This window comes from Pseudonaja textilis, chromosome 4 (genome assembly GCF_049901715.1).
Source record: "Pseudonaja textilis isolate UNSWEBS1 chromosome 4, rPseTex1.2, whole genome shotgun sequence".
In the NCBI taxonomy this organism is placed as follows: domain Eukaryota; kingdom Metazoa; phylum Chordata; class Lepidosauria; order Squamata; family Elapidae; genus Pseudonaja; species Pseudonaja textilis.
In genome coordinates this window covers 47333644-47350084 of record NC_141993.1, presented here as the reverse complement: position 1 = coordinate 47350084, position 16441 = coordinate 47333644, and the positions used below count along the sequence as shown (strand labels likewise).

Below are 16441 nucleotides of genomic sequence, written 5' to 3'. Positions count from 1 at the left end.
CTGACAGTTAAATCACAATATTTTGTTTAAAAAAAGGAATAATCCTTTATAAATATTTTCTGCATTCTGAAACAACCATGTCACTATGTTGTGTTTTTATACAGTTGCATTGGAAAATCTGGCTACCATATGGCCTTGTTGATTTCATATAGCCAAGAAAATACTCACCTTGAATATCTGTCACAATTAGTAAAGAAATCAATCAGACAAGCCAACAGATATGTCTCTGCAAAAAAGCAAAACCAAGGCAAGACCAGATCTTAAAAAGAATGATTCGTCAAATAGACATACCTATAATTAATCTAAACCAAGAAGATATAAAAGTGTTCCTTTAAAATTAATAGCAATGTACCTACTGATCTGGACTACATAATTCCCCCTCTCAATTCTCACCTGGTAAGTTGAACAGTGTGTTTAAAATGTAAAACCTGTCAGTATCATCTCTCTGAATGAATTTATTAGGATACTGTTCTCGTATTTCTGGCCTGAGGAATATAAAGGACAAAAGAATATGGTAGTTAATGATATCAGTTCAAAGTAATTCCTCTACTGCATACTGTAAGGTTCAATCAAGAGTCAACAAGCCTATGAGAAAGCCAAGTTATCTCTTAAAATTTCCAAGAAAACACTGCGCCCTGAGTAGATTATATGATTTTTTTTGAAGGTGACACCTAATCTTTTATCCATGTAGTGCTTTTGCATACAAAGTACAAATTTTTGAAACCATACTTATTGACTAAAAGATCACAAAAATATTATATTGGTTTACCAATCTATTGATAGGAAAAAAAACAGGAATAAGATAATGTTAAAAATAATTTCTGACAGACACTAACAAACCTCAAAGTCATTACGAGATGCTATACCGTGTGCAACAGAATATATCCCAGCTGTGCATAAGATCACCAATATTTGCATCACTTACCCTCTCATAAAGTTAAAGCCATGTGCACACACTAGGATGTTCCCATAGGCATCAACTTTTAACAGGTTTCCATAAAGAGAATCAAATACCAGGCCTCTATTAAAAAAAAAAAGAAATGCAAGGATGCATGTCAGCATCTCATAATAAGCAATGATAAACAGCAAGACTTTGAAAGATAGTCTGTTGGAATGGCATACCTGAGCCAGTTCTATCACGTTCTGTCCAAATTAGAATCTGACCCTAAGGAGGACACTGATGATAGAGTCCCATTGAACTTTTGTTTAGCTGCAGAGGAAAAAATAGTCTGCATTGCCTGGTTTAAATGTACAGTTAATCTATTTGTTTATAATTAATTAATTCATTTATCTTAACAGCAAGGTATTTTGCCAGAACAATTTTGGCAGCATTTACTTCTCAGAATTTCACTACAGTTTGCTAGACTTAACCCAAAATCGCGGTTAACATTTTTATTAGTTCGAACAAGCCAGCTTGAGAAATAGTTCTTAGAAGTTTGGTTTATTTGAAGCTAACCATACATACTATTAAACAAAAGTTGCCACACCCTATGCTAATGTCTGGCCATCCAGAAGAATAAGAGGGACCATGTGAGCCAACGTTCACTGAAGTTTTTCTACAACTTCCTAAAGCACACTCAAATATTATGTGCATATACAATCAGTATGGATACAGTACACATTTAAGTGTTATATAAACATTAAAATCTCAATGAAATATTAGAGGCTACCAGCTTACCAGGAGGCTTTGATTAGAACAAGTTATAAAGTCAAAGTACTCTTTTTATGTTTCAGTGCAACAATGTCCTAGTTACATGGAAATACAATATATTGAATTTAGACAATAAATGAGGTTGAGGGATGTATAATGCTTTCTCGGCTTGATAATTATCTGACCCTCTTCCCATTTATCCCTCTATTAAATTCTCCTATCAAAGTAGCCTCAATTGGCTGAACAATGCTTGAAAAAGAGGCTGGATATCTGAAAAAAAGTAAACTGCTATATTGGGTGTGGCTATAAATTAAGACTTCAGATTGTCTATTCTATTTTCTCTGGTTTCATTGCCAATCCATTTTATGTGTTATGTGGGCCTCTTTTCTTCCCATTAATGTGTCATGGTTTTTCCTTACCCATGATGTGACATTATCCTATAGTGCATTTCTCAGACCCCGCTCTACATCAATAGTTGCTGTAGAAAGATAGGCATAGAATGTTCAAGGTATAAAGAGTTTAATTTTTATGTTAAGTCAACAATACTGAGAGAAAGATGAGATTGTGATTTAAGAAAGTAGAGTGGAACATATTTTCTGCAATGTATAATATGTCCCCAGGTCTGAGAGAACAAGGAATTAATAACCAGACCTAATAATAATTTATTAAAATTGTACACTGCCTTTTAACACCTCTGAGCAGTTCACAACAATCAAACTAAGAAATTATAATGAACTGCAATAGCTAAAACGTTCATTCTGTAATCAGTGAAGAGAAATCCAAATACATTTGGATTTAAAAACTAAATGCATACTGCTGATTTGAACCATGACTGTTTAGTCTGATGCCAACAGCAGAACTACATGGCTTGACCAAATGCAAGTGGACTTCACATCGAGATAGTGTAGAATGGTGAAATTTAGGGATCCCCAACCCTCGGCCATAGACCGTACCAGAACTGGGCTGGGCAGGCAAATGAAAACCCATCCATGCATGTGTGGAATCCAGGCAGTGCACAAAACCACACCCCTGGTCGACGGAAGAAACACCCTTCCAGAAACCAGTCCCTGGAGCCCAAAAGGTTGGGGCCGCTGATGGGATTCACAATGAGTCTAGATTGTAATCTTTGCCCACATTATACTGTGAAAGTTTGAAAGCTTCTTAGAAAAATGTAAAGTATTCACTGGGGAAAAACAATCTGGACAAATAGATTTGTCTTTCTTTTCTTCACATTCTCATGATTAAGGCTTGATTCCCATGTTTATTCTTGTATACTATGTGCTATAAAAAAATTTATACCATATTTTTATCAGGGAGTATTTCCCTATTAAATAGCACCTCAAAAGTTTTACATAAATCATCATTAAAAATTAAACAAGTGAGCCTAATAAAAAGTATCAAAATGTGAAGCTTTTTTAAAATATACATTTTATAAAAAGGCTTATATTTTTATTCACTAGTAAATGAACTATACATTCTAACAATGTTGCCAGAAAGATTCAGGGAAAGGTTCACAGAATTATATAATATAAAGGATTGCAAAGGATCTTTGGAAATCCTCTAATCCTACTCCTGACCAATGCCAGAAACCACTACTGAACTATAGTATCCTTGTCAGATGGCCAACTATGATGCTTTCAGTCCCACTAAGTTCTTCCCAAAGTCCAGAGCAACTTAGAAGTCTCCAACATAGCACAAAGAATTATCTGAGATAAATGTGCAAAATATGGCAGTCCTGATACACTCAAGAAAGCACCTTAGGAAAGACACAGATCATTAAAAATTCTTGAATATCCATGAATATTATCCCCAAATGATTTTGTGAGTAGTAGTCATTTAGTTGTCATAAATTAAACTTATAAACTTTACATTTATAAAATGGCAAAACATTAGTCTAGAGGAGTATTTATGCCTATCTGCTCTGCAGTTCTCTTCTATTTATTTGTATTTTAAGACACATTATCTAATAATACATAAACTTAAAGTTGCAAGATATATATGCAGTTTACCGTATATGAACTATAACACCTTAAGCTTAAAAGTATCACTTAAACTGTACAGAACAAACACAACTTTAAATTACAATTATTTACCTGGTAGGGAATGTAGGATCATAGACAAAACTAAGCAGCTCTTGAGGATATCCAATTGAAACTAACCGTTCGACGGTCAAGTCAAATCCAAGGGATTCATATTCTGGAGATTTATACACTATGATAAAATGAGAAGATTCCAATTAGAAAATACAAAAGAGAAAGCAAGAGAGATGTCACATCTAAGCAAATCAGAAAATTTTCATTAATTTTACCAGTCTTTACAGACAGTTCAGCAGACATAAAGCAATGACTGAGGTGTTTGTTATATTTCTGTAATTCTATTGATTGTAAAGTGTCTATTTGCCCTTCAAGGTTGGTGCATAATCTGGGGTCTTGTCATCTATCAGAACTTCTTTCTCTGTAGCACTGCCTGCCTTCTGGAATGAGGTTCCCCTGAGATCTAGATGGTCCCCTCTTTGCTGTTGTTCAGAAGACCTATGAAGACCCAGATCATTGGCAAGGAAGAGTGAGACCCTTTGTTTATTTCATCTGGACATCTGTACTTGCCATATTTTACCTTTAATGGTTTTATTGTAATATGTTTGTTGTGAGCCACCAATAATTGTTGAATTAAGTGGCATACAAGTTTAATAAACTATTATGGTTTATTATATCATCCAAATGTTTAGATTGGATTTGGCATTTTTATTCACCCACTGAATCCTTCCCAAGGACCTAGGGTAGCCAGATGTTGAAGTTTGATGGTGTTAGAGGTATCAACATAGAATGCAAGCTGTTCTGAATAAATTCTCTTTTTTGATTGACAGATGGTGAATTTGTCAATGCTGATCGTGTTCAAATGGTGCTCTAGTTGTTTTGGGATTGCATTCAATGCGCCTTTGCTTTCTTTTCCATAGTCATTCTATTTCTATTTGCATGGTCTTTGTATTTTGTTCCAGTTCTTTGTCTTCTGTTCAGCTGTCTCCAGGGATTGCCATGTCTACTATCCAGAGTTTTTTTTGACTTTGTCAAAATTATTAAGTTTGGTGTGTTATGTTGTAGGTTTGAATTCTAAAGTCCCACAGCTATTTAGTTTCTTCATTTTCTATGACTTTCTCAATTTTATAGTCCCACCAGTTCTTGCAAATAGGTTAATTATATTTCTTACAGATCTTTCAGTACACCATTGTTGCTACTTTGTTGTGCCACTGTTTGCAGTCAGTCTGTGAGATCTTCTTGCAGCAACTAACTAAGTGGCCCACTGTTTCTTCAGCTTCTTTGCAGAGGCAGCATTTCCTGTTTTTTGCTGCCTGCTCAATTATAGTTCTGTATCCATTTGATTTTAAGGCTTCCAGATTTGTCTTTCTTCAGTTTTCCTGGTCTTAAGACATGGCCAGAGTCTTGTTAATATCTGTTTTGCCTGTTATTTTTTGTATGTATTGGCCATGTATTACTTTGCCTTGCCGTGTGTCATTTTATTCTTCATATTATTTATGATTGGTTAACAGTCAGATGTTTACTTTGGAACTGGCATTTTTATCCACTTTCCAAGTCCTTCCTAAGATAGATGTTGTTTTTTGTTGGTGTTAAAGGAAAACAAAACTCTTGACTCCATTAAGTTCAATCAAAATAACTTTTACTGAGAGAAAGTGGTTGCAGTAAAGTCAGGTGGAATCTGATAGCCCCGCACAAAGCAATTCTTCAGTTCCCCAAACCCAACACCCCCACCAGTCTACCAACAGCTGTGATGCTGCAAAGTTGTTTTGAGAATGCAGAGGTGCTAGGCAGATAACAGTTCATTCTCAGGGCATAATGGCCTTGGAACCAGGCTGGAGTGGCTGGGGCAGAGTCTGTTCTATCTCCAAAGACAATCCCCCTCCCTAATTCCCAAGCAGTTTCAGCAAAAGCAAAAGCATGTGGAAAATGCCAGCAAGCTGCCCCCCCCACACACACCAGAATGGCAGGGCATGACAGAGAACCTGTCAGTCGCATGATTTAAACTACTACAAGTAAAGCTGCCTTTTGCAATTGACTGATGGTGATTTTTGTCAATGGCAATGCTGTTTAATGGTGCTCCAGGTGTTTTGGTATTGTGCTCAAAGCACCTACTACTACTGAGATTATCTTTGCTTCCTTTTCCATAGTGGTTCGACTTCTATTTGTAATTTGTGACTTTCTCCAGTTATGTCTCTTCTATTCTGCTGTCTCCACCTATTGCCACATCCAGACGTTTTTAACTTTCTTATTGAAAATTGTTAACTCTGGGGTATTATATGTGGCAGGTACTTTTCTGTTTGAATTTGAAAGTCCCAGAGCCCTTTAGCTTCTTCTTTTTCTATGATTATGTCTCTTTGTAGTAGTAGTAGTACATAACTGACTGTACATTATCTACGGTTCAGTATATGGTATTATGTCAAGTGGCCTTCTTATTTGATGTACAGAAGAGCACACATTATCCAAAGATTTTGATAACACCAACTCTTACTGCAGAGATATGTAGACAGCAAGTACATATATACTCAAATTGTCAATTCCAAGAAAAAACAGTTCTTTCTAGCATCCCAAAATAACTTCAGCTGATAAATACATGTATTATGAAAAAACATGGTACATATTCCATCAGACCATGTTATAAACCTGATCAGAGTATGCACGTATAACTAAACTGTATAAAAACTTAATTGAATCTAGAGATTTTTGGAGGAAAGTGAACAACTGGCTGTGGAAAATCATTCAGTAATACAGAATAAGTAAGTGATAATGTGTGAAAAATTCATAGTGCATCCTTACTGACTGCTGCAAATGTCCAGCTATACTCCCCCAATCTCCATTCAACCATGAAAAGAACCCCAAAAGTAATAGACTAGAGATGATTTGTTAAGGGTCACAATCACAGTCCTATCAATTCCACAGTGGAAAGCCAATTAATCCCTAGCATTACATTTATTATATAGAAGCAATGTAGTATTTCTACTTTCCTAAATGAAGAAAGATGTAGAGTTTTGGAAACATTGGGAAACCGTTACTAACTATCCAGGTAATTTTTTGGAAGGTGCCCCAAACAATCAAAAGCCCTTTGATATTTATAGGACGTGTGCCATGTTGTCTAAGCAGCTAACTGTTTCACAGACTGAACACGTGTAACCAGAGCTATTTTTTCTGAAACATTCATGATATCTACAAGCAATCAGTTATAATATTTTTGACTGAGGAGTTGCAGTTTGCAACAGAAGGCAACAACTAGCCAACCTTGCTTGTTCTTGTAAAAGCCAACTGGGATTAACTAGGAAAATGAGAAAATATTCCAAAATATCCAAACTAGGAAAATGAGAAAATATCCCAAAAAAGTGGCATTGGTCAACAATCTTTGTACCGTTGCCAAGAAAACTACATGAACTTATCCAAGTCATAAGGAGTTAATATTGCCTTGAAGACTTCTTGTACAAGTTAACTCTAAAAGGGGAAAGAAGGTTATAAAGCACAGGAAAAAAATCTTGTATTTCAACAGAAAAAAATTTCTGATAATTTTTTAATAAACAAAGAAAATCAAGAAATATTGCAAATTCTGAATCATTGCATAATACAGATTAAATAAGAAAGGATCAATACAATGTTAAATAACATTGTAATTTGATTGTTGCTGTTATCAGAAACGGGGGAGAATTTGGATTTTATTCATTCTTGATTTAATTATTTGATTTTATAACTTTTATGGAAATATTGTAAACTGCCAACAATTTTGCTTGAGTGCAACAGTTTATATAATGATGATAGACATACTATATGGAAATATATAAAGGAAATTTAGATTCTAAATACAATAGTAAAGACGCAACCTTAAAAATTATAATGAAATTTTAATCCTGAATTTTCTTGCTATTAATTTATGCTTTTCAAACAATATTTCCAGAAAAAGTGGGATTTCTTGAAATTCCCCAAGATTCCCTAATGAAAAGAGTTGTAGGTGTTTACTAATATCTATTACTATGCAACAGCCACTCTATGAATCTTTTTGTATAATTTGGTATCACCACATCATGACTATTGTGTTCTGGGCACAGCTCTAGAATCATGTGCAGGCCAATAATGTAATCAGTTCTAGATCTGTTTTGGTGAAGTTGATTAATCAGACAAATCAATCTTCAAATAAAATCCTGGCATCACAAAATGAAGAGCAAAAAAGTGATGTTTGACACAAACCTTCTGTTTCTCTACTTTGATAACTTGATATAGTTTTCAGGGTTCAAGTCTCTGTCCATGGAATTTCATCACAGTTTTTTTCTGTAAAGCACTTGTATGAAAGATATTTTGTGCTTTGGGGGGGGGAGGGGGAATAGACTTAATAGAAAACTTATAGTAAAGATTTTATTTGCACATTGAAACTCCCCCTCATTACAGACCAGCAAATTAGGTTTTTTAATCACACATATTACATCAAAACATGGAGGAAAACAAGTATTTGGGTTTTGTTCTCAAAAGGGTTAAAATAGCAAATCAAGAATAAATATAGCCTGTAGCTTACAAAAGTCCTGTAGCCATATTGCTTACGGAACAAATGCTGAAAACTTGTTTCCTTCCATTTTGAGCGCGAAAATTCTCATCATCATCATTAGGTCCTTTTGCAGAGCACATTGGACAACAAGTATTTTCCATTAGTTTTGATCATTCACAGAGAAAATAAATGATGTTTTTAACATAGGCCTTAAATGGACTAGCATAAAGAACCAAAAAGAAAAATCCCGGAAATCCCAAAGTACATGAAAAAAACCCAGTTTCCTTTGATTCACTGCCTCAACAAACGCAGATGCCTAACCCCACAATTGGCTACCCAAAAGTAAATGAAAATTAACTCCAATGCCATAATTAAAGTCTGCCATAAGAATAGCAAATCACAGGATTAAAAGTGAACAGCTGGTGATTGTAGCAGTTAGTACCAGCTGATTTTGACTTTTTCCACAAAATGGAGCCAAAAAGAAAGCACAGATGCAAGCTGAAATTCATATATCAAATCTGATGCAATGCATCAATTTATGAAGTGACCGTAGCCAAGCAGTCTCTTTCCAAACATTTTTTTTACAACCACATGTATTATTCCCATAGAAGGCTTTGTGGTTTGTACGACCTCAAATACTTTGCACATAACACACAAGAATGTACAACAACATAGCTCTCATTTAAAAGCCATCCAAATTATAGCTTTACACAATTTATAAGAGCTGCTTTCTTAAGTCTCACTTTTTTCCCAGAGAAAGAAAAATTAGTAGTTCTTATCACATTCTGAAATCAGGTTTATATAAATTTACATCTGTTCCTTGTTTATCCTTATTTCTATTTTCCTCCACCATCTTTCTTCATTGCTTTCTTTGACGCAATTTTAGATTACAATTTTATTGCACAGGGTTTGACTTTATGCTATTACTCTGAAAAGCATCATTCTTATTGAGAGTTTTATATAAATTAATTGTGTCATGGAGATATATTGGCCCATCGTACTAATATTCACCAATTTAATGCATATGTTGTTTCACCATTGTAATATGAAGTTCACTAAGCACTAGGAAAAGCTCTAGCAAAATAGATCACTAAATACATGCCTAATTTAGTGTATTTGGGTATGCTTTTTAAAACATGACCCTTTAATATTAAATACAACTATTCGTTCAATAATAGTTTGTAAGTTTCTGCATATGTATTAGTTAGGGTGGATAAAAATAGATGATTTTTTTTAAAATTAAAAAATAGCATTTTTAAAATTTAAATCAGATTTTTTTAAATCAAATTTATTTTAATAAAATGCTTTTGGAATAAAAATCTATCTAAAATAGTTTTCTATTTTAGATACATTAATAACTTAGTTTATTCAGCATTAAATGTAGCTTAGTTATGTAGCATGAGGCTGTATATTCTGCAATATTGGAACTGTTGGTCAGAGATGAGTGTCTTTAAAAGTTACGATTTAAATCAAGTTGATTTAAATTTAGCCTTTTTACTAGTGATTTTAAATCATGATTTAAATCAACTTGATTTAAATCAAATCCACCCTGGTACTAGGAAACCTATTAAGATTTCGATCCCAAATGCTTCAACAGAATATTATTTCCTATGGAAAATTGGACAATTTAAACTGTTTAATGCTACTTAAGTAATAATTTTCATTTATTGTGCAATTTAAAAAAATACTTAGTGTAGGAGTTAAAAATCTCTTATCCACGAAACCCCATTTTCAGGCTCTTCTATCAATCCAGATCAATATATGTTCATTTTAGCAATGCATTTAAAAAAAAACCCACAAAAGTTGGAAGGCAGAAGAGAGCAATTTCTCTGCTTCTCTTTTCTGGCAACCTACCTCTGAAATATGCAGAAATTAATTTATTATCTGTCTGCATAGAAATTCTGTCTGTCTATCTGCCTGCCTGCCTGCCTGCCGGCCTTTGCCAGCTGAGTCACCTTGGACTAGTCACTCCTCTTAGCCCTAGGAAGTAGGCAATAGGAGACCATGTCTGAAATCTTACTAAGAAAACTGCAGAAAACCCTGATGAGGAAATCCCAGCTGGCATAGTGAAAAGAAGTAGATACTGCTACGCATAATCAATTGTGCAGTAAGTCTACAGCCTATCAAGAGATACACTGAAATCATCAGTCAAGGTGACTAATTTAATTCAGATTAGCGAGGGATGATTTGGGAAATGGAGCAAAGCTGAGAACACAATCCAGCTGTCAGCATCTTCAGGTCCAATAACTATCAAATGAAATATTCAACAAAATACACTGTGTTAAAAACTATTTTAACCATGTAAAGAATGCAGTTTCCTTATGAAATCATAAAAGAATCCCAAAGCACAGAAAGCTATATATTAAAATATATACAGGACTTTCATGCATGCTAGGGTACTTGTTAAGACAGGCACAGAAGCCACATTAATAGCCTTTGTGGGGAGAAAAAAATATCTGCAGCCGCTCCACCTACTAGCACAAAATACTGCTGCCAAGATTTTAACTCACATGAGGCAGAGGCAGATGCAGAGTGTCACTCCAGTCTTGAAGGAGTTACACTGGACTCTCCTGTCAAAAAGAAAGAATCAAACTGACTTTAAAAAAATGTAGCAGTGGTGATGTATTAACACCAATATGCTTGCTTGAGCTACTGGCTTGAGGACAATCAAAAACCAGCCAGTGAGACATAATTTATATTTGCTGATCTATAAGCAAGATCCCATATTAAAATGACAAAATGCTCTTTAGTTTCAAACAAAGAAAATTTGCAGGAGGCTTTAGTACAAAAGGGGTAATGTGTTTGTATGAATTATGCTCCTACAATTTTTTTTAAAAAAATTAGATCTTTGACCCAATACATAATGGAACTTGAGCCACAATATAGAATGTATAATAAAACATTAACTTATCAACTTGAGGTCATTGTTTGCTCTATATGACCAGGTTTAATTAAAATAGTTGACTTTTTCCCCATTTCCTCTACCACAAAAGCCAGTTTAGTGCACATTGGAAGGAAAGAAAATAGCACTGCATATATAATACTCATGTCATGATTCTGAAAGAAAATAATACATCTATTTATTGAGACATAAAATGCTAAAATAAATATTTAAATAGAATAGAACAGAATAGAATATTTTATTTGGCCTAGTGGGATTAAATAAACAAGAAAATCGTCTCTGGTGCAGAAGCTCTCAGTGTACATGCAAAAAAGCAGCAGAATAATGAAAATCATAATAATACCAATAAGAGGGGATAATAAGGATAGTAAGAAGGATAATAATGCTACAGTCATGTTACTTGGGTAATTACATATACACATTAGACAGCAATGTGAGAATTAGGTGTTTAGCAGAGTGATGGCACAAGGGAAAAAAACTGTCTAGTTGTCTTGGGATGCAATATCTTATAGCACCCTCCCGAGAGAAGGAGTGGAAACAGTTTGTGTCCAGGATGTGAGGGGTCTACACTTACTTTCTCAGCCCTCCTTTGACCTGGACAATATACAGGTCTTCTATGAAGGCAGGCAATTATTATTTCTGCAGTCTTAACTACCCATTGGAGTTGGTTGCTGTACCAAACCAGACAGTTATAGAACTACATATGACAGACTCAATAAAAGTGTAAAAGTGTATCAACAGCTCCTGGGGCAGTCTTAACTTCTTGAGTTGATGCAGGAAAAACATTCTTTGTTGTGCCTTTTTAACGATGGTTACAATGTTAAGTGTCCATTTCAAGTCCTGGGAGATTAAAGAACCCCAAAATTTGAAGGACTCCACTGTTGATACTGTGCTGTTGAATATGGTAAGAGGTGGTAAAATAGAAGGGCTCCTCCTAAAATCCACTCTCATCTCTAGTTTTAAGTGTATTCAGTTTTAAGTGTTATGTTATGTGAAGAAATGTTAATAGATTGCAAGAACCTATGGAAGTATCAAGCAAAATAAATTAAGAATACAGAAAAATTATGAATAACTCACTCTTACCAGTGCATGCCGACCTTTCTCATTTATCAGCCCGAAGACTGAAATCCAGCAAAGCCCCACTGGCACTTGCACAACATCTGCCCAACTTTAACATGGATTCCTGACGGAAAGCCAAAGGGGGGGGGCTGAATGCCCTGACATAGGAAAACATATAACTGACTCCACAAAAAAGATGCCAGGCTTTGAACTACCATGCCAGCAATGGACAATTCGGAATAGGATTCACATCTCACACGGCGTCTGCAGAGGCTTTCTGTATTAATGAGGCATACATTACAAAAGATAAGCCTAATTTGCTAGACTACTGTAGTGATTGTGCACCATTTACGAGTAAACGTGTGATGAACTGCACATGTTAAATTACTAAAATTATAATATGTTATAAGTTATCTTATAAAACTTATAACTTATATTATAAAATTATAATATAAGTACATTATAAGTGAGATTTCCATATTTGTCAACATAAGAGCAATTCCATTGATAAAACTCAAATATGCTGCTTGTATGACTATATATGCAAAAAGAAGACACAATCTTAGAACATTTAATTACAGAAGATGGTTCTTGCTATTTTAACTACTGCAGAAGGAATGATGACTCTTCTTTAACCTTGCTATAAAGATTAGAAGACAGCTGTGAAAACAAGCACATTCTATACATATCCATCCCTTCTCAAAAGCAATTCCTATTCCCTTTTAACTGCAGCAAAGAGAAACTTCAGTATCAGAATTAATCACACAAATGTGAAATAATATTTCTGTTGAAACCAAATCTGGCAACCATATTCAGTCAAGTTTCTGCTTTTATCAAACTCTGCTAAGTTTAATAGCAGCAATCCTTAACTGATGGGTCTCATGTGGTCTCTAGCATTCTTTTGTAATATACCATCAAAATCTGGCAAAAAGAACTGGCTGTTTTCCACAGCATAATTCTTCTTTCTCTAATATAATACTGAAAAGGTTAGCAGGTAGTCTCCTGGAAGACTATTCAATATTGCTAACAGACACCATGGCAAAGATTAAATATTTTACCTGATAAATTCAACATATTCTGCTCTTTTCCTGGCATTGCTACATTCAGGAATGTGTTTCTATCCGAACTAACCAAATTTTAAAAATTCCTTCATTTCCCAGATTATAACTCCAACTTTATCATTTTTTCCTGCCAAAGTCTATTATTCAATTTTGATGCCACTTCTGAACTGTTGAAAATATAGGAAATATAGTTGACATTGGGCCAGTCACTCTCTGTCAGCTCACCTCACCTCACCGGGTTGGGGAAATAGGAGGAAAAAAGAGTAGTTATGTTTGCCACCTTGAATTATTTATAAATAATAAAGGTGAGGTTTAAATAAAATAAATAAAATTTATGTATAAATCACCCTGAGTCATTATGGCTAAAAAGCAACTCACGAGGATAATGAAACTGCATTATAGCAGGCTCTTCTCTTTATATAGAGGACTTTATCAATTTGTTCTGGACTTATTTTTATTTGCAATAAGAATTTCATCTATTATGACTCTAGTCTTCTATAGATGGCCAGTACTATAACAGTATAACCCCCCAAAAGAACAACACCCTATTTCTATCATATGCCACATTTTAATTTTATACACATACATTTAAATATTTCCATTTGAAAGCTTTTCTCATGTTCTATTTCAAAAGTTACATATTTTAAAAAAATCAGCAACACATACAACAGTAATTATCCTCATAAAAATCATAATTAAAATAATAATTGATAAGATATACATCCTTCCTCTTCCCAAGCAGCAATGTTGTAATGGAGTCTCAATTAACTTGTCACCTATTCTCCAGATCTAGCTAGTAAGTTGCTCAATGCTATTTTTCTGCCAGATACAAAATAACTTTACTTGAACTACTTTGTTTCTCAGCCCTTCACTGTTCTTTTGCTAGTCAATATTTATTTTCCCTCTAGTTTTCAACAGTAATCTCATGCTCTAAGCTTAATTAAAGACTCCTAGTCTTTACAGGCTGCTAACTCTTCTCCTGTAGTTAACTTGAACATCCTGAAAAGCTTTTCTGAGCTTGAACAATACAAAATTTCTGGGCTATAGGCAGACAGAATGTCCTTAATACAGAGAGCTACAGATGAGAGGAGATAGTTAAGTGATTTAAGGATTCAAGTTTTCAGTGAAAAATATGTCAAGTACTGGAAAAATCTCCAAAATTCCATTAATGTTGCTATATATTTGATATACACCAACAGCCCAAAGCATAGTGATAAGTGCCACATTATAAATTGGCATTGAACACATTATCTGAAATTAGTGTATTTTTCATCCCTCTTCTGGTTTCTTTTATATTTGATCAATTACTGCAATTAAAAATGACTTAAATCTTGTGAATTTGAATATTTTTTTTCATAAATGTTAACAATTATCCATAAACAAAATGTTTGTTAGCTAATATGTTATTATGTTTAATCACTGAATTAGAACCAGATATTCTGCAAAATGAAGTTAAATTGGCCACAGGAATTGGTGAAGTATCAATAGAACTCTTAAATCTGATAAAAGGATGCAGAAAATAATTTTGTAAACAAGTATGGAAAACAACTGTGGCCAAGCGAGCGAAAAAAATCCATTATGTCTGAATACCACAAAAAGGTAATGTTAAGGAATGTTCTAACTAATAAACAATTGCATTATTAATATCCTAATAAGATTATGGCCAATATTTTGCAACACAGATTTTAATAATACATGGAACAAGAATTTCCAGATATACAAATGGATTCAGAAGAGATGATGGCACCCAAGATCATTTGGCTAATAGCCAATGGGAAATGAAAAAAGGGAGAGATCCAAAAACAATAATTTACAATAATTAATTATTTCTAAGCTTGGAAGGACAGATATGTTTTAACCATCTTCTTAAACAGCAAGATATTAGAAGCCAGAAACATCTTGAAAACATATTTCAATTCCAAACAATTGCAGGACTATTTCCAGCTGAATCAGCACTGTCTGGAGGAAGAATGGAATGTTTCAGAATTCCTTGGAACATTCTGTCTCTGAAATGTAACATTTAACACGCTTATAACTATTGCATGGCCAAATACACAAAAAGGGGTCTTAGACTTAGGCAATAATGCAGTGTCGACTACAGTGGTAACAAAAACAGGGCTTGACAGAAGCATAATTATCAATACGACTCTAAAGACTATGTGATCCAGGATAAAAATAACCAAGATTTATTATCGGCAGATAGAAGTGAGCATGATTTATGTTCATTTAAAACTTAAAACAAAGGAGGAAATGAAGGAAGAATTTAGATCATGGATGTCAAACTTGCAGTGTCACGTTGCTGTCATGTGATGTTTCATGATGTTTATTCTTCAACAAAATGGACAGGATTTGTACAAAACAATAAGCATGTAGTCAACTGCTATCTGTCCTTTAATTCTCTCTATAAACTGCTTAAACAGAGTTTAAGTAGTTCCTTAAATAAGCACCAAAATATAGTAAGACATTCTTGCTTTTGTTAGCAATGAGGCTCAGTTATGAAACATACATTTGTATACATACCAGCTAAAGTATAATCCATATCAAATCCAAAGCACTTTATTTTTTCCATGGCTAGACTTCTATTCACAAAAACCCTGCCAAAAAAAGGTAAGAAAACCAATAGTAAGTATTGTTGATATGAAACCTGAGTAAACAGCATGAGGAACACATATGCTTCAGACTATCCAAGAGTTATTAAGGGAACATGCCAATGGACAAAATGACCGAGATACATTTACAGTGATCCTGAGCACATTCACTTCGGAGCAAATGCCACTGGACTCAGTAGACTCATCTGGAAATAACTTTACACTGTACAGAACTGGGCTGTTAATCTCCTAAATGCAATAACATTGCTGGATGCTATCAGTAGTAGTTGTACTTAAAAGATTTTTAAGAGAGCCAGATTTTTCATTTATATAATATGTACGAATAGAATTAACACAAATTACAGATACTAATCAAAAATAAAGAAAAAAGGATGAAATAACTCTCATTTCTTTTAACTCAACGAAAATAAAAGCAATTTACTAAGAAGGTGTCATGCTGGTTGTGGATTGATAGTTTGCCTAGTAATTACATAAAATTGTTTAATATTATAATTATTCTCAAAATCAAGCCTATCTTATTGTATTATTAAATAATCTCTGATTTAAAAATGGCACAGAAATTACACTCTAATTCCACTAATATATAAATGCATAAAAGGTAAAGGTAAAGTTGTAGCAAGTTTTACCCCTG

The 16441-nt window shown here is 34.1% G+C and overlaps 1 protein-coding gene across 10 annotated transcripts in view; it reads right to left on the bottom strand.

Moving 5' to 3' along the window:
• The window catches only part of NT5C2 (5'-nucleotidase, cytosolic II), a 67823-nt gene that overhangs the window by 17402 nt on the left and 33980 nt on the right, over positions 1–16441 (bottom strand). For 6 of the 10 annotated variants that reach the window (XM_087932807.1, XM_087932805.1, XM_026704700.2 and 3 more), the window contains exons 3-7: positions 15722–15795; positions 3745–3862; positions 926–1021; positions 394–485; positions 169–226 (exon numbers count right to left, since the gene is read on the bottom strand). In XM_087932807.1, coding sequence (XP_087788933.1) covers positions 169–226; positions 394–485; positions 926–1021; positions 3745–3862; positions 15722–15795 — 438 coding nt within the window. Of the gene's footprint in view, positions 1–168; positions 227–393; positions 486–925; positions 1022–1122; positions 1211–3744; positions 3863–15721; positions 15796–16441 lie in introns of those variants that run through there. The other 4 variants (XM_087932811.1, XM_087932812.1, XM_087932809.1 and 1 more) reach the window with 2 other exon arrangements.